Source organism: Cajanus cajan, chromosome 4, assembly GCF_000230855.2.
Source record: "Cajanus cajan strain Asha chromosome 4, NIPB_CcT2T_4, whole genome shotgun sequence".
In the NCBI taxonomy this organism is placed as follows: domain Eukaryota; kingdom Viridiplantae; phylum Streptophyta; class Magnoliopsida; order Fabales; family Fabaceae; genus Cajanus; species Cajanus cajan.
Window position 1 is genome coordinate 56180588 of NC_138520.1, and position 22336 is coordinate 56202923.

General features: G+C 28.6%; 1 protein-coding gene across 2 annotated transcripts; it reads right to left on the reverse strand.

Moving 5' to 3' along the window:
- Positions 1–2647: 2647 nt before the first annotated feature.
- Positions 2648–22119, reverse strand: LOC145956855 (naringenin 8-dimethylallyltransferase 1, chloroplastic-like). Of its 2 annotated transcripts, XM_083072635.1 has the most exons (12): positions 22021–22119; positions 12991–13268; positions 12720–12803; positions 12541–12615; positions 8053–8136; positions 7309–7398; positions 6192–6293; positions 5539–5634; positions 5378–5449; positions 5195–5293; positions 4621–4725; positions 2648–2832 (listed from the first exon to the last, which is right to left on the reverse strand). In XM_083072635.1, the coding sequence occupies exons 1-12, from the start codon at positions 22070–22072 to the stop codon at positions 2791–2793; spliced, it is 1179 nt and encodes a 392-aa protein (XP_082928761.1). In that variant the 5' UTR covers positions 22073–22119; the 3' UTR covers positions 2648–2790. The 2 variants fall into 2 exon arrangements, with proteins under 2 accessions (XP_082928761.1, XP_082928762.1); XM_083072636.1 differs by lacking the exon at positions 5195–5293.
- Positions 22120–22336: the final 217 nt, after the last annotated feature.

The following is a 22336-nucleotide window of genomic DNA, read 5'->3' on the forward strand; positions in this document are numbered from 1 at the left end:
GTATATAGTGATGCTTCTAAGATGAGTTTGATGGAGTGTTGATGCAAGAAGGAAGGGTAGTAGCTTATGTTTCTAAGCAATTAAAAATTCATTAGAGGAATTACCTTAACCATGACTTTAAGTTAGCGATTGTAATATTTATACTAAGGTTTGGAAACACTACCTATATGATTCTAAGCTGAGGTATTTAGTAATCGTTAGAGCCTTAAATATCTTTTGACCAAAGGAGATAGTTGAAATTTCTTAAGGACTGGGATTTTAATCTTAGTTGTTATCTAGGTAAAGTCAATCTGGTGACCGATGCTTTGAGTAGGTAAAATTTATAGGAAAATCCGCAAGAAAAGTTTTCTCCAAAAATTTTCTACCATTTACTAAATATTACTAGTGAATTTTTTTTTGCAAGAAAATCTGCAAGAAACAAAATAAAATTCTTAAAATATTTTCTGCAAATTTTTACCATAGAAAAAAATCTCTATGATCATTAAAATTGTAGCAAAATTTGTAAGAAATATCTGTAAATTATTTTTTACAAATAAATTTGCAAAAAAATTCTAGGAATATTTTTTTTGCAAGAAAATTCGCAAAAAAATTCTGCGAATATTTTTTGCAAGAAAATTTGCATGAAAATGACAATTTTCTAGTAGTGAAATGAGCACAAGGTGAATACGTGAAAAATGACTATAACTTTTGATAACTTTCCTTAACTCCCTTTTTTCAATTAATAAAATAATAATAATAATAATAATAAAATTAAAAAAAGACTACTATGTCCTCCCTTCCCTTCTCATAAAAATATAATAATTAAAACATACCTCTTCCTTTTAATCAAATAACATAAGCATAATTATTAATAAAATACATTTCATAAAAGTTACCTATATATCACTAATTAAAATAATAATTATAAATCACGTCTCATAAATAAAATAATTCTCATATAATTATTTAAATATTATCAAAACTCTAAAGTAATTACATTAAATATCAAAATAATAATTACAAATCATGCTTTATAAAAAAATAATGCTCATATGAAGACTTAAATATATAGTACCGAAAATCCAAAAATTAATACATTAACATACTGAAATAATTTCTAAAATAATATTAATATAAGGTATGAAAATCGGGGTGTAACATATATTATAATTTTCATTCATGTCAAATGATATATAATTTTCATTACTAAATAAATAAAATTTATACATATTATTATTGTTATAGGCATATGTTATCCATAACTTAATATATTAGAAAAAAGTTAATTAGAATTATTTATCCAGAGATTCTACAAGTATAAGATTTGTATAGTTGAAGATGACTTAAAAGAATTAATTTTTACTACCTATATCAATAAGATACATCTACTTTTCGATATCTTATATCATAAGAACTCCATAATTAAGTGTACTTAATTTGGAGTAGTTTAGAGATAGGTGACCTTCTGGAAAGTTTTCCAAAAAGTGTGCAAGTGAGGACAAAGTATGTTGAAAAATCTTGTTTTGATTTGTGGGGTCAGCCGTTGATTCTAAAAGCGGACGGACATCTCAAAAAGGGTTATCCACGGAAGGTTCTGACCAATGAAGAGTTCTAACCAACAAGGGATTCTATGACAACATTTATTTATTACAAGTGTTATCTAAATGGGTCATACGACAACATTTATTTAAAACAAGTGTTATTTAAAAAGGGCTTATGATCACACGTTGTAAAATAAGTGTTGTCTAAAAGAGTCGTACAATAACATTTGTTTATTACAGACGTTATCTATTTATGTCCTACGATAGCAATTTTAGTGTGTTGTTAAAGGTAGACCCCTTTAATAGCACAATTATTCACAACTCATAAAAAGTATTGTTAAAGACCTTATTTAAATATTGTTAAAGATCTTTTTTGTAGTAAAATATCCACCGCATTGTAAATATGAGTTGTGGCACCCCTAGTCTGCCATAAAATTAATTGAATTTTGTTGTTTCAAAAAAAAACTTGAAAGTGATGTTTAGTCCAACCAAAAAAAGAACAACATATCAAGAGAAATGAGAATACATCTCAAACATGTCATTATTAAGGACTCTATTAATAATAAAAAAAATCTAGTCTTAAAAAAAATCATTTTTATGCTTACTGATTTTTAGTATTTAAGAAGTAACGTGTTTTTCTAAATACAATAAACCGAATTTTTTTTACATGAAATTTTATATTAAAGTTCGTTAATATTGAAAAAATATAATATTAAGAAATATTTTTATGATATGTTTGGTGATATCATAAGTGATTAGTCTCTTATTATATAGTGGAGTCTATTTATCCCACTGGCCACCCGACCTGCCATTGAAATTTATTGATCCCTTATTATTAAAAACAAGAAATTGACACAATTAACTTTGATATTACAACATCATCTAATTAAAAATTTAACATCAATAATTCATAACAAACAAACTGTCATTGAACATTCATAGTTCTTTAATTTTTTATTAAAGTTCCTTAATATTGAAAACTATAATATTAAGAAATAATTTTATGATATGTTTCGTGATATCATAAGTGATTAGTCTCTTATTATATAGTGGAGTCTACTCATCCCAATGGCCACACCCAACCTGCCATTGAAATTTATTAATCTCTTATTATTAAAAAGGAGAAATTGACACAACTCTGATATTATAACATCAATAATTAATAACAAACAAACTGTGATTCAATATTCATAGTTCTTTATTTACAATCATGAATATTAAAGTAATAGGTCAGACATCTGACAAAGGGAGTATAAAATGTCACCGCTACTTATCTAATTAGAGGTACGATGAAGCACTCCGCGCAAAATAACTGGAAGAAGAAAACAATGTAAACAAAGCATCAATAGTTAACAAAAGCTAATTAAGGAAGTAAATTAAAAATTAACTTAATTTTACCATAAAATATTTTCTTTTAAATGACTATTGTGAAGAGGTCAGTAAGTGACTATAGGTTTTGTCCTAATCGTTAATCTCAGTGGTTCTTAACTCTTATTTTAATGATCAAAATTCTAAAAGTAATAATTGATATAGATTTTCACACTCCTCTATCTTCTTTTCCTTCACTCCATGTCCACCAAATATTTTACTTTTAATCAGTCTAGCACCCAAGTGGAGCATGTCCAAAGGAAATGAGTTGGTTTTCTACTAAAATAAATTTCACTATAGCTAATGAAAGTTATTTATCTCTTAATATGGACAAATAATCCACTTCTATATGAACAGTACTTTAAAGTGTAGTTTTTTTTTATTCCATCTCCTTAACTTTTATTATTGTCATTAGCCAATTTTGAACTCCTACAATTTTTTAAGAACCTTATTTGACGTGATGAAGACTTTGAGGGAAGTTCCAAACCCAATATATTTCATTCTATAAAGTCCTAAAATCAGTAATAGGATATTTTATTAGTGATATGATATTCAAAATTAGTTGTACATTGATAACATTGGCAGTCTAAAGAAAAGAAAATGCCCTATGAAGCCCATTCAAAGTTGCTCAACACTCACCATTATAGATTAACTTTCATTAAAACAAAATTAAGTGTACACATTTTCATCTTTTAGAGAAAGAACATGTAATTTTCAAACTACAGAGGAGGGTACGTAATATAATTTAAGTGTCCCAAGAACTTTAATTTACCAAGATAAAGTATGCAATTCTATCATCTTTCCTTTTTATCTTGCTTCTCAATAAGACGGGGAATCTCTCTCTTGGTCCCATTTTGTTTAACATTTTAATAAAAATAAATTGACCCATTTTGATTGTTATTTAAAAATATTAATAGTGTATTAAATAGTTTTTCGATTATATTCTTAAATGATATATTATATAAATTTAAAATAATAACTACATTCTTAATTTTTGTACCAAAAACTTTAGATGAAGGTAGTAACATGACATACTGAGGAGAAATAGGCCACACAAATGTGTGGCTAAAGTACCAAAAAGAAAATTGACTACAGAAGTGACATTTATCGTTAATTTTAATATATATATATATATATATATATATATATATATATATATATATATATATATTGGGATTGATTTACTTCAAGAATAAGTTTACATACATTTATTTCATTCAATATCTCATATTTTACGTTAAATTTCAAGAATCCAACTATTAAATTTAAAGTTTTTAATACATAGATCAAGTCTCCAATTTTTTTTTTTTAAAATGAAAATGATTTAGTACTTCAATTCATTAATTTAAATTAACAGATAATCATAAAATCATTTTATACGTTGATTTGAGTTAATGAAACGAATTATCATATAGTTTTTAAATTTTTTAAAAATTTGCAAACTTGATTTATGCATTAAGAACTTTAAATTCAACAGTTGAATTATTAAAATTTGATGTAGAACATAAGCTATTGAACAAAGTAAGTCTAAATAAACTTACTTTTAGAGTAAACGAATCTCTCATCATATATATGTATATGTATATAGATTCTCAATAGAAAGCCAAAGTAATGAGATGATTATTCACTTTCAAGAATTATCATATAAAGTTCTTTATCAAGCTAAATATATTAGATTTGAAAATTCATTCCTCATATATAAGGATAAACAACTTATAAGGTTAATTATTACCTTCCAAATAAACATATAAAAGGATTGTGTTTCTGCTTTGTTTTTGACATCCACGGACTTGGCATGATACCAAAGGATTGATGCCATAAAAGCATGTCCCAAACCCTAACACATTGAAAATGAGAATAAATTTTAAATTTTATTGAAATAACCAAAACATGTCACATTCACTATCCATCTATGTAACAATGTAATATAATTTGAAAATTTATGGATTTGCTCAAGCTTTCTCATATAATGCCACCTTCAAACAACAAATTTGACACCAATTATCATGACCATATTGATATAAAGGCAAGATACTATATGCAACAAAGGTTGACAATTTTCTTATTATATTACACTACATATTGTGTGTGAGTACTCTTTTAGACTTTAAATGACAATTGCATAAAAGTAGACAATTTCTAAATTTTGATAATTGACCTATATAATTGAACTTAATATTTCATAAACTTAATCAAAATCACATTTAAGTCCTTTAAACATGACACTTATAGAAATTGGTAAGATACTACAAAGAATATTCCAACACCATAATATGGATAATCTATAAAAGTAATTAAAACACCACCAGGATAAGTTTGCTCCAGAGGCAAAAGGATGTCGTTGCCATAAATAAAATGGCAGCTCCATAAGTCATTTCAAGTAGTGAAACACAAATCCAGAATACCTGAAAAATAAACATATTTAGGGGAAACCTAGATATAGGAGGTCACAACTAAATCCTAAAAGATGCTATATGAGAAGAACACACCTGTTTTTGACCCAAAAGTACTGCTAAAGATCGAATGCCAAACTTTTCATCTCCTTCAACGTCAGGTATATCCTTGATGAAAGTCCCCAAAAGGTATATTTTACTTTCACAATATGGACACATGCTTATTTTTAGAAAACATAAGATTTTATTCTTTTTACCTTGAAAAGTGCTACAACTACTGATGAGATGCTCAGGAATACTATAGTAAAGATCAATGATGTTGGATACGTAGTTGGCCTCTTGAATATATAGGTCTGCACATTTAATTTTACATATATATATATATATATATATATATATATATATATATATATATATTAGAAAAAAAAAGGAACATTTGACTTAGTAGTCAAGGTAGCTCTATTATATAGAATACTAAGATATATCTTCTAGGAAATAAGTTATGTAAACTAATACTTCCTTTCGTTTTGAATATGAGCAAAGAAAAAACTAAATTAATTCACACTAACTAATTAAGAATATTAGTTATCATCATTTAATTTCAATAATATCATTTAAAAAAATAGCCTATTTTCTAAAATCCTTTGGAACTTGGTATTAAGAATAAAAAAATAATTGGAAATACAATATCAAATAAATGAAAAGATATTTTGGAGATGGCAACATTAAATAGAGTGGAATTAGTTGAGATTTTTTTTTATTTGAGATCAACAAACGTTTTCTGTTTATATTCGAAATTGAGGAGAGTACTCTTTAGCCAAAAGCCTAAAAATCCATGAATAAACTTGGATGAAAGATTTGTTGTTAATTGCAATTATGTATTCCAACTATAATTTATAGATAATATCACCTGCATGTGAATAAATAATCCAAGGGGAAATATTATTCCTCGATCAATTACAAAGTTCATGGCGGTAAGTATTGAAGATCTCTTCCATCTTAATAGAGGCAACTGAGAAATTTCATAAACACAAATAAATGTAATCATTATCAAATAACATTTCAAAACTAAGAAATCCAAAAAGTTAAAATTCAAGTCAAATATTTGAAAAAGAAAACTAGTGTCACGTAGTTTGAATTCTTTAACCCTTCCTCTAACATACACAATTTTCTTCAAAAAATGAAAACTAAGAGTAAGTACTCATATTTTTATCTCACATTTGTTAAGTTATTAATTAAACTTCAAAGGATAATGTCAACTTTCAGTAAAGGAAAGTTGTATGACAACATAAGGGAGTTACTCCATGAGATTATGAGTTCAAAATTGTCACAAGAAAAAAAAAAAAAAGAAAAAAAAAAGATGTTTAAATGAAGTTTTAATGCCTTATTAAATATATCCTCATGTCATGTTTTACGTCATATATATTGCTTATGGTTAATGATTAAAATATGAACATGCCTATTTGTATATCATGTGTTAAATTAGTGTCCCGAAGAAATTCACCGAGACATTTGTCTCATTAGTTTATTGTATCATGTTTCAAAGTAAATAGAGTGAGAAAATAATAGAAGAGGAACCAGACATATGTTTAAACCTTGGAACCTTTAAAGATTCTTTTAGTCTTGTAACTTGATAAATCTGGTCCAAAGATTATTGTTATAGTTATTTGAGATTTGTAGGGTACATTTGTTGCTTTTTTATTTTTTTTACTACAATTTAATTCAATAAATTTGAGGTCTTTAATTAAGTTTTAATTTATTGTGAAATTATGTATAGAGGCAGTGTAAAGTCATCCTAGGATTTTATACATTTAAAATTGTTTTAGATAAAAAATAAATATTATATTATTACATTTATTGCCTAGTATTTTGACTAGAATTTTACTGCATAATGTTCCCTTAACTTTGATAATGCCCAACGTAACTCTTTTGATATTGAAATGAACAAATTGTATAATGAATCCTAATAATCATGCCTTAAATTATATTAAGGGGAAAAGGTTTAAATGCCATCAAAATGAACTTACATTCATTGAATAAGCAGTTCCAAAAATAAGATGAGAGGTAATAATCCAAATTAATGGTGGTGAGCCTGCAATCCATCCAAGCACATAACTCTGATAAGGAGAATAAAATCATAAACCTTATTAAACCTTGTTAATGAAGCTTATCTTGAACAATATGTAACTTGAAAAAGTACAATAAAACTAAAATTATTACTATCATACTTTGTCATTTTATTATATTCACCACTCAAACCATGTTGTGCTAGTTTAATTTCTAGGACATTGAAATAAGAAAATTATTATTTTGATGGAATGTTTTTGGGACAAGATTCCCTGTAAAGATATTAGATGATTTGATAGTCATTACATTAGTCAACTATAAAAAATGGGATATCTTTTCTAAAAATAAGGAAGATGATTAAATGAAATTGCTTTGAATTCTCAGTTTGTAGCGATCTCTAGCTAGGGAAACTCTTGTAATATCACCAAAGCCTAAACATAGAGAAAGAAACAATATTTTTTTATGAAAAATTTTAAATTCACATACAATATTTTCAGATATTAAAAAGAATTTAAAAGGAATAAATGTAAATAATTATTCGTATTTGCATGTCTAAATTTATGCCAAGTGATTGGGCAACAATAGAATAACGAATTGATTTCTTAAAATTAGTATAAAATAATTTATGTTAATAACAATGAAAATCAAGAATGAAACATGAATTACATCAAAGTTTCTAGAAAGGACAAAAATAAATTTAATACCAAAATCAAACTTGATGCACCAATAATGAAAACAGTTCGACGAGCAAACTCCCCTGATGCCAGTGGAAGATGCGGCTTGTTTATCTGCAATTAGTACATGTGGCACAAATAAATATATTATTTCCTCAACAAATAGATTAGTACACAATTAAAGAAAAAAGTTACTTGTTTTTTTATTATATATATTACATGGCAGAATTTTTTGGGTATGCTTGATATACTAAGTAATAAGATTTATCAGTAATTTTATGTCAATTTTATATTTTAATTTTCTCAACAAGTTCATGAGTTGAAAGATATTAAATATTGTATTAAATGTCTCAACAACCAACAACCAGTTTACCTCTACAAAGAATACATGCGAAGGATGCTCAACTCAACTCAAAACATCCATTTCTTTTTAGTAATTACTATAAATAGCTTAAAAGACTTAGTTAAGATATACTTTATTTCTTTTGCAAAACATTCTTATTTAAGACTTATTTAATGTAGTATTTTAAATTAACGGATAATCATAAAAATATTTTATACATTGATTTAAATTAATGAAATAGTGTACCAAATAATTTTCAAATATATTAAAATTTTGTTGATTAAATATATGCATTAAATTTTTTTAATTTAATAGTTTGATTATTAAAATTTTATATAAAATATGAGTTATTGAGTAAAATAATTTTAGTTAGATTTACTCTTAGAGTAAGTGAATCTCTCCTCTATATATATAAGTTATCAATTTATCATTCTTATAACTTATAACATCCCAATTAGGTTAGCACCCGAAAAATTACATATCCAACAAAGTGTTATTGATAAAAATAGAATAAAAAGAGAACAAATAACAAAAACATGAGAAGGACAAAATCGAAGGCCATGAAAAAGAAAACTCTAAGAATCTATAGTTAGGAAGACCAAACCTATATTCTGAAGGACCGGGGGATGCCAACCATGGAATTGAAAGCACGAACCATTAATAGAGAATCACATTCTAACCAAATCGTGGTCCAACCCTTTTGGGCAATGATCTCTATTGTTGTAATATCAGACAACAATTTCAAATTGAGAGTGCGAATTAGCAAGAGGTAAGGTAAAGCTTCCAATTAACAAACCTAGGTTTTTTATAAAGATACTTGCACAAACGAAGCCAAACTAGGAAAGCCCCTAGCAACTCCATCGGTATTTCATTTGATCAACCCAAAAGAATGGGATGCCAAATTACTTCTTTAATCCAAGGAGCCCAAGATGGGTGACAAATAACATGAAAAACTTGGAGAATATCAAAATCATTCATGGAATTGAACATTGTGTTGTTTTTATATTATGGTGGACAGAGAGAATGGTCAAAGAGTCATTTATATCTAGCTTTATTTTGACTTTTCCAAATGAATCATAGTAGATTAACTGTCAAAAAGGCAATGACATCCTGAACCTGCTTGCTTTGACAGAAATACAAGCCTAGATCAACAAAGGGAAATATATAAAATTTAATTGGCACTTTAACAAGGCTTCAAGCCAAGTCCAAAGTGTCCTCGCAAAAGAGCACTTTATAAATAGATGAGTGAAAGTCTCCCAAGCCATCCCACACTGAGAACAAAGTTAGACAAAAATGCAATCATTAATTGTTCATTAAGTTATCATCAAAAGGAAATTTTCCATAGAAAAGCCACCAAACCAAGAAAGAGCGAGGCAGAGGAATGCAAGAAGGCCACATAGGTTATGCTAAGCCACAATATTGGATCTCGGCCTAAACATCCCTAAAAGATAGATTACTTAAAACATATGGATGCCAAACTGCACCGTCCTCTTTCTAATAAAAAAGCAATAACAATATCTTGGATTAAACGAGCAACATTTGGAAAATCCTAAGAAAAGATTGAGGGAAGAGATCAGGCATCAATAACTATAGAATCCAAAACACTTGCATGAAGCTTAGAATGAAAACGAACAGGAAAGCCAATAAGGTCAATAATGGGCTAAGAGAACCATTTTTCAATCCAAAAATTAATAGAATAACCATCCCCAAGCTACAGCATAGAATTGTAATCAACATGTGATAGAGAAGAACAACTTTTGTAAGACAAATAGAGGAAAGAATGTAGGAAATTATAGGTTGTCCATTGCGAAAGCATCTATGACGGAACATGGAAACACAATCACCATCAAAAGTAGTGAAATCCCAAGTTAATTTAAGCATACATGCTTCATTAATAGAATGAAAATCTTTAATGCAAATACCACCCTGAAAGATGGGCAAACAAATCTTCTTCCAACCCATAGTAACAAGCTTCTGATCATTATGTCCATATAAAATTACGCACCCATTTGGTTACTCGTTTCAACAAAGAGATAGACCACCAATAAACATGAAAAAAGCTTAATAGCATCCCCTGAATAGTAGATTTAACTTTTCACTTGGTCAATTTAATCTTGATTTTATCCACAATAGGTAGAAAATGTGAACACTTGGGACGACCCTAAAGCAAAGGAACCCCAAGATATGTAAAGGGAAAGCTCTATGAAGAGAACCCCGAATAGATTTTAATAGCAGTGGCTCAAGTTAAAGATAAATGACCAGAATAAAAATGACATTGGAGAGACTAAAAAATTTCCCAAAAGCCTCACCGTATTCTTGAAAAAGAGACATCAAAGAAAGAAGAAAATGCTTGGTTTTACTACAAAAAAAACATAATGTCATCAGCAAAAAGTACATGGTTAGAATCCAAGGAACCTCTCAGACCCTGAAATAATTGAAGTTATCCCTCAACACATCCTCAGCTAAAGAAAACAAAAATGGAGAGAGTGAATCTCCTTGATGAACAACCCTCTTACAAGAAGAAAATCCTATAGTTTCAAAGTCCTTCTGAATATCAAATTTAATAACAAGATTCCCTTCAAAAGAATGACAAGGTTATATGTTGATGGCTTTAGAAGCTACACAAACACAATTCTTAATGCTACACTACTTAATGAAACCCCTATGTAGAGGCAAAATAATATTGGGAGCCACAAGGGCATATCTATCTACTATACTTTGGTAATAATCTTAAATTGGAAATTAGTTGAGGCAATTGGCTAAAATTCTCAATGGTATCCACTTCTGAGACTTTTGGTGCAAGAGTAATCAAATTAGAGTTTGTATTTGCTACAAGAGTAATCAAATTAGAGTTTGTATTTGGAAGAATCCAGTTCTCCATAAAAAAACAAATAGACAAACAAGAAAACATCATTTTCAACAACATCCCAATATCTCTAGAAGAAAAAGCCTCCAAATCCATCGGGGCCAACAGCTAGCCCTATCTACATTCCTACTGGAAACAACCAACTGAACCTCTTCCTTATTAGAAACATTAGACAACATGACAATATCTTCTAGAGAACTAAGGAAGGAACAACCATGTCCACCAAACAATATAATAATATATGCAACACCTCTAAAAGATTATAAATTCTTAAGATAAATGTTATTTATCTACTTTATAATTTACTTTAGGATTAAAAATAGAGTTAATCACTTATACACTACCGGTGTAAAGTTTTTTTACACTGACAACCAATTATATCTTTTAATTGTGTCATGTCACTGTTAAAAGTAAATGTATTTATAGTAACATGACACAATTAAAAGATATAATTGGTTGCCAGTATAAAAAAACTTTACACTAGCAGTGTATAAGTGATTAACTCTTAAAAATAATGACTTCAAATTTTAGAAAGATGAAAGTCAAAAGACATTATAGGAATCAAAAATTTAAATTTGTTCATTTTTTTAAGGACCAAAAACAACATTCAAAATTTTAGAGGTTGAAAAACAAAGAATTTATTTTATAGAAACTAAAATCAAAACGTTTATCTAAATCGAATCTATTACGGATTTTATCTGTACATGAACATTTTTTTTTCCACCCAAGGTTCGTCTGGTGACCAAGTTGGGATTTAATTAACATAAAGTTAGATAAAATATTCAAATGAAATTACACAGTATTCAAAAATTAAACAAAAAATATTTTGAAATTTACATTTTCAAAATAAATCATATCAATATAAAAAAAATTACTTGTCTCAATAACTCTTTTAATATATTAAACTTTAATGACCCAATGGTTAATTTTTTATATATTATTTCAAAAACTAAACACACAAATTAGATAAATTGAAGATTTGTATTTAGGTAGTGCTATAATTGACTCATATTTATATTTTAAAAATATTAAACAATAAATAAAATTTATTTATTATTACAGGTTTCAAAATATTAAGCAATAAATAAAATTTATAAAAGAAATTACAGGTTTCAAAATATTAAGCAAAAGTGAGTAGCATAAGCTCAATTTTGAATGTGAACTAATTTCAATATAAAAATGCACCAAGTTTAATCTTCAAAACTCAAAATTGGTCTGAGTTAAGTATACCTATATACAAAAGTCCAAAAGAGGAAAAAAAAAATTCATGAACTATAAGCATGTTATTCATTTCTAGTAAGTTTAATACCTTGTCTATTTCAAAGTCAGACAACTGATTCACGCTTACTTTGTATACGTGCATGGGATAGAAAACTGCCAAGGCCTGAAATAGAATTAATGATTCACAAATATTAATTAATGATGTTAGGTAGAGGCAAATGGCTTATGCTGGACATTTTCAAATAACCAACAAATTTGAGTCCCCACCTTCAACAAACCAATAAAAAATATTGGAGAAATATCTGATAATTTCTCGACTGCAAGGAGAGATACAGAAGTTATGTTCAGTACCTGTACACACGAAAACTAATTAAGTAAATCATTCTAAAAGATTCAGAATGTAACAGTTTTTTTTCCCTAAAATCGGAATAAGTAAATAGTTCTAATTTTTCCCCCTAAAATTAGGTATAGGTTCATACAAAAGAATTAGATTAATATTATATAAAAGATTAATGCAAGAAAAAAGGTTTGACTTAACTGTAAAAATCGTTGCGTGCGGCCTACTAAATTTGTAAAAAGCATACAAGAAATCTTTGGTAGAGCCCCAAAAGCTTTTAGGATTGGCAATTTGAGGTTCAGATTCAAATGATTCTCCTGCATTCACAACAAAACTTCTAGCACATTCTTGACTTGAGGATCCTACCTCAATGCATCTATAATGATGTTTCATATGATGTTGTTGTTGACGCCTCTCAATGTTATATTCATTATGGATTTTCTGAGTTTTACACCATGAAGCTTTTGTTACGTAACAACCTATAATATCAAATGTGGAATGTTAGTAGCAGTGAGATTGGAAAGAGATTTTTTTTTTTTTTTTAACTTTTAGGATAAATATAAAGAGTAAACCATCAATTTCATTCTTGAAGTATCATTCTATTTTCCAAATGATTTCTGAACTAATTTTTTTTAATATATATATATATATATATATATATATATATATATATATATATATATATTTAAGTATTTCTAGAACTGTCAGAAATCATATATTAAATAATTCCTAAATATTTTAAAAAAAATGAAGAAAAAAAGGTCTTCAAATTGATCTCTAATTTTTTTTCCAAATTACATTATGTTAGGAATTAAAATGATAGTTTCTTCATATTAACAACCATTTAGAAAAGAGAACAATATTTGGAGGACAAAATTAATAGTTTATTAAAAAATAAACATATGTAGCAAAATTTAGTAAGAAAATTATTATAACAAATAGATGATTTCTATTGTTCATATTCTTGGAAAGAGCACAAACAAAATCACTAATTGCTTATTTATATATACAAATCTTGTCTGCAATACATTGACAAGTATGAGACAATTAATTAAGAGTCTTTTTCCAATAAGTATTTTTATAATCATTTACAAGAGAAGAAAAAATAAAATAATTTTTTCCATAAATTAAAATTATGGATAAACTAATCTTTAAAAATTCTTTCATATTAGTGTTTTAAAAAAAATTAACTTATACATTTTGACGTATGCAAAAACTAGTTTCATTTTTCTTTCTTATTTTCTTTTTCTACAAGTTATTTTATTTAAAAAAAATTATCTAAACAAACTCTAATAGCATTGTAACAAATGCTAGTTTGGTCTAAATTTTGTGATTAGTCTTTAAGCCTCAAGGTTTTGGAGTTTGAATCTTAGATTTGTCAACAAAAAAAAATGAAGTCGAGGACATAATTTTATTGCAATTAAAGTTTAGAGAGAGACTAACTCTGACAAAGTCTAAGGATACTCTCACTAATAACATGGGACCAAAAATAAAATACTAGTTTTCTCTCAAATCCTCTTTAGTATTTTAACAATGCAAGCAATTATAAGTATGCTTTTAATTTTTGTGGTGGACACAAACAAGACGGGAGAAGTTGACTTAGTTGATTAAGTGGGTTGAAAATCCTAATCATTCCTTGATGGTAGTGGGTTGATCTATCAAAAATTAAAACTTGTTAATAAGTTCACCTACCAAATAATAATAACCATATTGGTAAAAATATTTTTTTTAAATACAAATTTACATATGTACAACATGATTAAAAATATTTGTTTTAAAATTAAAATATTGTAAAAATATCATAAAATGCTACATCAATAACATTAAAAAGTAGATTATCATTAATAAATCATAATGAACTATTCATGTGACACCCTCTACCTCACATACCATAACACATAATAATAAAATTTGAATAACATAACATTTCATAATTAAAATATCAAACGTGTTTAGATAGAGAGTACCACATCTGAAACTTAACAAAATCAGCAAAAATTACAAAGAAATAAAACTAAAGTTTCCAAAATAATTTAATAAGTGAATAAACATCCTAATCTAATTCTATCTATGCCCCGATGTCACATATCCTATCAGAGCAAACCCAACTCTAAAGCCTAAGCTTCATCACCTACATCCTCAGCCTCATGCTGATAATCACCTGTATAACGGTCAAAGGAAAACAACAAAAAGAAAAAGGAATGAGAAACATCTCACTCTGGCTCACAGTGTAGAAATACACATCGGATATTAAATTTGCCTATGATTCTTAGTTGAGAACGGGCCGTTCTAGTTTTGGAACGGACCGTTCCAAAATATGACTGTTGTGAGTTTTTAATGCAAACCCAGATCGGGCCGTTCTAGTTTGAGAACGGGTCGTTCTGGATGTGAATTTCACTCATGATTTAAGGGTCCAGAATGGGTCATTCTGAATTTGAAACGGACCGTTCTGGAAAAGCCTGATGCCTATAAATTGAGCTCTCTGCCACTCCCAAAAAGCACACCTCTCATTTTCTGATTTCTTTTCTTCTACTCTCTTTTCTTTCCCTTTACTTTCTACTTCAGACCGAGGGGAAACCAACGAGGGAGACCAACCAGATCTTGTGTAGGTTCAGCTTCTACATATCAAGGTACGGGGGAAAAGGGGATTATTTATATGTAGAGTTACATGAGGGAATTGGGTAGAAGAAGAGTCCCTTAGGATTATGAGTAATTTTATAATTATTTCTGTTTGGAGAATTATTTGTCTTATGTGATTATGTATGTATTTAGGACTACGAATATATGATTAATTTGTAAAAATGATGCTCTAGGAGAGAGAATAAAATTATAGAAAAGTGCTTGTAAGTTAGGTTTTGGAAAAATTGAATTATTTATGTTTTAGGAATTAATGATCCCATTAGATTTTGTATGTGTTGAGGATTAGAAATATATATTTAATTTGTAAGAATGATGATTTGGGAGAGAGAATGAAATTGTAGAAAAGTGCTTGTGAGTTAAGTTTTGGAAGAATTAGGGGTTTTACTGTTTATGTTAAGATTATATTAAATGTGTAATTCCATTGATTGTTATATTAATTGATAACATAATGTTGCGAATGTATGTTATGACTTAACTGCCCAATTAATTATGATGTGAGTATGTGAACATGAGATGTGATGTTGTGTGGAATGTGAATGTGATGTGATTGTGGTTCTTCACACATATGACCAGGGGTGAGCACGGCCCTGGATTGTTACATGGGTATCGTGACCTTGGATAACATGTCAAGGGTGAGCACGGTCCTGGGTTAGGGGTAACGTGACCTTGGCATAGTGTTATATCAGGGGTGAGCATGGCCCGGGATTGTTACATGGGTATCGTGACCTTGGTTAACATGTCATGGGTGAGCACGGCCCTAGGTTAGGGGTAACGTGACCTTGACACAGTGTTATATCAGGGGTGAGCACGACTCTGGATTGTTACGTGGGTATCGTGACCTTGGATAACATGTCGGGGGTGAGCACGACCCTGGGCTAGATATGTTATAGGAGAAACGTGACCTTGGCACAGTGTTATTATATCAGGGGTGAGCACGACCTTGGATTGTTAAATGGGTAACGTGACCTTGGCATAGTGTGAAGTGCAAGATTTGTGATGATTGGTGTGATTGCGAATTATGACGTGATGATGATGCATGATTGATCGAGTTATGATTTGTTGAAATGTTTATGAATATTTTATTAAGTATAGAGTTATAATGAGACGATATGTTGCGTTTTCCTTATGTGTTTTATATATAGATGTTTTTTTTTCTCACCGTACAATTTGTGGATGTTTTAGGTGAGGAAGATCCGGCTTTTAATGGCATCTAGGATGCCAACATTTGAATTGTGGGTGTGCTTTGATATTGTGAAATCGGGGCAGAAAATTCTAAGATATGGAATTTTTATATGGATTTGGAGTTGTATTTATTATATTTAAAAATAATTTGTAAACTCTTATGTTTTATTTTCTAATGTTCGTTTTTCAATTATTTTGGATATTGAAGAACATTTGTGAAGGTTCTTATGTGAACCCTTTTACCAACTTTGAAAGTTTATTTTCCTTAATTTAATTACATTATTACGATATTTGTGTTGGGGTAGTAAGGGTGTCACAATCAAGACTCTATGCATTCTCATATAACATTGTCATGTCTCATTATCATATCACATCATCATGTCTCATTATCACTTTTCACATCATCTCATCATATCATCATATCTCATCATCATATTTCATCATCATATCACATCATCATATCACATTACCACATATATTCATATCTCATGTCTCAATCACATTTCACATTACATCATCATATCACATCATCATATCACATTATCACATTATCTCATCATATTCACATAGTCTCCACAGAGCACTTTAATTTATATAAAAACTCGTCTATTTGTAAAATTAAATACATATTTGTACATCTCATCAAACAAGGAATATAACAGAACAATTAGAAATCAAAGCAGAAAATATTCATATTTTTTCTATTTCTCATAGGGTTTCCTGCAGGAACCCATAGAGCACTCTAAATCATATCAAAACATATTTATTCTCAAAATTAATCACATATTTACACATTACATTAAACAAAGAATAGAATAGAGCAATCAGAAAGCAAAACAGAAAATATTTATATTTTGTCTATTTCTCATAGGATTCTCTCAAGAACCCATAGAGATCTCAAATCATACAATTATTTACATATATAAGAAGAGCAATAGGAAAAACATATATAATTGGGAAAAACCCCTCATACATGAGCATACAACAAACATAGGATTGGGGGTCACTCCCACTACCCAACATATATTCTCACACTCAAAGCGAGGTTTCTCACTTCCCCTTTACCTCGATAAACAGAAGCTGAAACTAACACCGGATCTTGTTGGTCTCCTCCTTTGGGTTCCCCCTTGGTCTTCAAAGAGTGTAGAAGAAAAAGAGGTGAAAAGTGAAAAATGTGCTTTTAGAGTGACAGAGCGTTCTATTTATAGGCATCAGTAGACGCCAGAACGGCCCGTTTCAAATTCAGAACGGCCCGTTCTAGACTCATACTTCATGTCCAATATTCAGATTTGAAACGGCCCGTTCTAGAATCAGAACGGCCTGTTTTGGGTTCGAAGTTTACTTAGTGAATCATGTGTTGGAACGGCCCGTTCCAACCTAATCTTTCTAGGCCATTTTAGTAGTCTGGAATGGCCCGTTCCAATTTGAGAACGGCCCGTTCTGGGCTACTAAAAATCAAAATATTACAAAATAATTTTCATAAATATTTATTGTTAAAATAGTCATAATTATTAAAAACCTTTAAAACATTCTATAAAACCCAATAAAATAGCTATAAGAAAATAATCTCTATAAATATAAAATAAATAATAAATAATCATTATACTAGTAGAAAATTCAGGATGTTACAATTCACAAAATCAAAAATAAAATAAAATAAAATTAATAATAATTTTAATGTGTTAAACTACTATAAAAGGTAAAATAAAATAAAAGTAAACAAGCCAATATTGATTATCTTTCAAATAGAAAAAATGTTGTCGCAAGAGAGTAAAGTTGTAGCTATTACTATTGGGCAATTGAAAACCTATGAGAGAAACTACCTTCTATATGATTTTGAGTTAGTTGCCATAATTTTCATTTTGAAACTTTGGAGTCATTACCTATATGGTTTTAGATCTGGGGTATTAAGTGATCACAAGAGTCTTAGGGTATTTGGTTTGATCAAAAAGAGTTGAACATGAAGTAGAGAAGGTGGTTAAAAATTTCTAAAGGGTTATTATGACTTTGAGCTTAGATATCACCTAAGTAAAGCCAATGTGGTAGTTGATGTCTTAAGTAGAAAATCCTTACACATGTCATCCTTAATGATTAGAGAGATGGATTTGATAACTGATTTTAGGTATATGAGCTTAACATGTTAAATTACCCTAACAATGTGAGATTAGGAATGTTGAAGGCAACTAGTGATTAAATGAGATAATTAGTGAAGGTTTGGAGACTAATCAATTTTTGGTAGATAGGCTAAATATTGGAACGAATAGAGTGTTAAGGTTTAAAGTTAGGATTTGTGTGCTTAAAGATACTGAGCTTGGGAAGTTAATCTTAGAGAAAGATCATAGGAGTAAGCTTAGTTTTCACCCTAATACCATTAAGATGTATCATGATCTTAAGAAGATGTTTTTGTAGCCTAATATAAAAAATGAGATAAATGAGTTTATGTGTAATAGTTTTGTGTGCCAAAAAGCTAAGGTAGAATACCAAATACCTTCAAGTTTGTTGCAACATTTAAGTGTACCTGAATGGAAGTTTGATAGTATATCTATGGACTTTATGGTTGGGTTATCTAAAATCGTAAAGGGTTTTGATTTTATTTGGCTCATAGAGGATAGATTGACTAAATTTACTAACTTTATACCAATCAAGGTTATGTACTCTTTGGAGAGTTTGATAGAACTCTACTTAAGATAGATTGTTAGATTACACGATGTGCCTTTTAGCATAATTTTCGATAAAGATCTTAGGTTCACATTAGGGTTTGTTTCGAATATGATGATTTATTGTCATTGATTAGCTAAGGAAAAGATTTATAAAGTTCTTAAAAAATTAGAGGAATTAAGGATCTTTTATGACTCTAGAACTTATCTTACTAACTTTTTTTTACTTTCCTTAAGAACTGGACTTATGATATTCATATCTTAAGAAAAATCTTATATATCTTTCCTTAAGTTGGGCCAACTTAGCTCTAACCAAAACTACCTCAACCAAATTTACTCTCGAGGATCCTTTGACTCTTAGAGTTCTAAAATAATAGTAATAACAATATTTCAACAATTAATCACAAATATTAAGACCTTTATAGGTGGAGGTGTACGAAACCCTTGTGTTTGTTTAAACCTAGTAAGTACCTTGGGTTTAGGAATGACAAAATGGGCTGTGACCCGTGGACCGGCCTGTTGGCCTGCCAAAAATTGGCGGGCTAGGCCCAATATTTCAACCCGCCAACCCGCAGGGCCAAATAGCGGGCTAACCCGTCACAACCCGCCAACCCGCATACTTTAACTTTTTTTTATATTTAATTTTTTATGTTTAACTTATTTTGATGTAGAAGATGAAGATGAAGATGATGAACACAAAAAAGTAGAGACTTCTTCCAAGGGTGTTTCTAATGTTCTTGAAATAGAAAGTTAAAGTTGATTAATTGTATTTGGACTTATTTTATGGACTATCAAAAATTTAGTTTATTAGTAATTTGTAAGTTTATAATTTGGTTTTGATTTTGATGTAAGTGGATTAATTTCTATTTGATTTTGTTGTAAGTTTGTAATTTGCTTTTGTTGAATATATATTATGTATAATATGTATGCATTTTTAATTTCATATGGTTATATTTATTTATTTGTAGCAATTTTTTTTTATTTGAACATAAAATATATTTTTTTTTAATTTTTTATAATTTTTTTTTGTGGTATGCAGGTTGGCCCGCTGACCTGCTAGCCCGTCCTTAGGCGGGGCAAGCTAGCTATCCCAACCCATTTTCTATTGGCAGCCGAGCTCGTTTTGGGCGGGCCATTGGCGGGCTGAGCCAAAATGGGCCGAGCTGGCCCGTTTTGCCACCCCTACTTGGGTCACTGCCAAATGTGGTGCAACAGACTCAATATTTCTTTTACATGCAATTTTGAATTTAATTTTCAATCTATGAATATAGAAAAATAAAATAAAAATGTTAGTTTGATATATTGACATGCTAAAAAATATTAATAATGAAAAAGGAATCTAAAAATAAAATAACAATACATATTTACATATAACATTATAATTTTTTTTTATAAAATAAAAAATATAATAAAAATAAGGAAAAATACGCCATCAATAACATTTTAAAAAAGTATAAACTAAATAGTTATCAATACTTCATAAAATAAAAATAAATTCTAAGAGCAAATTTTATTTTTATTTATTATTTTTTACAAAAGCAACAACAAACACACACATAATGACAAAAAAAAAAAAAAGAAATTTTGATGTATTTTGTATTCACCCTTCTAAAGGTATAAGTGATCACGGTAATTCACAAATCCAAATTGATTCAATGATTTTGAATCGAGTTTTTTAGTATTCAAATTAGATTGTACCCAATCGAAATAAGACACCATACATGTTAGGTTACGAATTTTGTACTTTTGACACGTGTCCCAATCTAATCATATATAATCTATACTATTACTTAAGAGGATTGCTCCATTTGGTATTCATATATTTTTGGACAATTTTACCCTAAACTTTTATAAATTACAAAATTATTATTACTATTTTTTATAAATTTCATTCTATAACTGCCAAAATTTTTAATAACTACCCACTATTATATAATTTTTTAAAAAAATAATTCACGAAAGTATGGAGTGTCTTTTGTATGCTACTAGTAGTAGAAGTAGTAGTAATAGTAGTAGTAGTAATAATAATAATAATAATAATAATAATAATAATAGTAATAATAATAATATAATAAATATAATAATATAGTAATAATAATAATATAGTATTTGGATGATCATTGCTTAGGATAATACTCTTTGTTAATCTTGTTCAATAATGAGTTTTGTGTTTTTGGGTTAAAAGCATTGTAACAATATAACATACTTATTTGATTTTTTATATATATTAATGTTAGTTGTTTGAGTTGATAATAATGTAGCGAAATAAATAAACTTATTTTAGAATTTAATTTCTATCATTATTTATTTTATACCTTGATAACATTACATTTGCAATAAGACTAAATAAATTTAATTATATACACTTAATTGATTAAATACAATCCAACCCACTCACAATCAAGTTGAGTTAAGCTAAATTTCAAAAAAAAAATATTACACAAACTTGACTCAATTTAATCTATTAAACTTTAATTAAATCAAATAACAGATTCATTCAAACTCAATTCAATTCAAACTCGATTCAACACAACCTGGCTTGAACCCCCACACCCTTCCCTTCAATACACCCATTTATATGCTTCTTCTCACATCACAAGGTTCTCAACAATAAAATTATCAGCATGCACACCATGAAGCCATAAAATAATATAGCATTTTTTACATCAATTTTTTTTTTAGAAAAATGCATAAACAACATAAATTTGCAGTAATATTGCTGAAATAAAATGGACGAATTTGGAAGGCTTACCAGCGGTGAGGGAAGAAGCTAAAGAGAAAGAGCCAAGAAGCATAGAAGCCATTATCCACGCTAACTTTTCACCGAGCTTGTGTGTCACTCAGTTTCGCCAAATATATATATATATAAAGAAACTATGTAACGTGAACCTTTTAAATATCTGAATTTGAAAGTCAAATGCTAATTAATATTATAGTTGTAGACAGTCACCAAAACACAATTATACCTTCTATTTAATTACAACCTACATTTCCATATAATAGTCATGTAAATTTATGATAAATATATAATTTTAATTGTAGTATAAAATTATTTATTTTATTAATAA

Excerpts from the sequence above, each read along its gene's own strand:
- LOC145956855 (XM_083072635.1), bottom strand. The coding sequence starts at position 22,072 with ATGGCTTCTATGCTTCTTGGCTCTTTCTCTTTAGCTTCTTCCCTCACC. Across the intron at positions 12,804-12,990 it reads CGCACGCAACGATTTTTACA|GTACTGAACATAACTTCTGT; the intron begins GTTAAGTCAAAC and ends TCGTGTGTACAG. Across the intron at positions 5,635-6,191 it reads GATTATTTATTCACATGCAG|ACCTATATATTCAAGAGGCC; the intron begins GTGATATTATCT and ends TTAAATGTGCAG.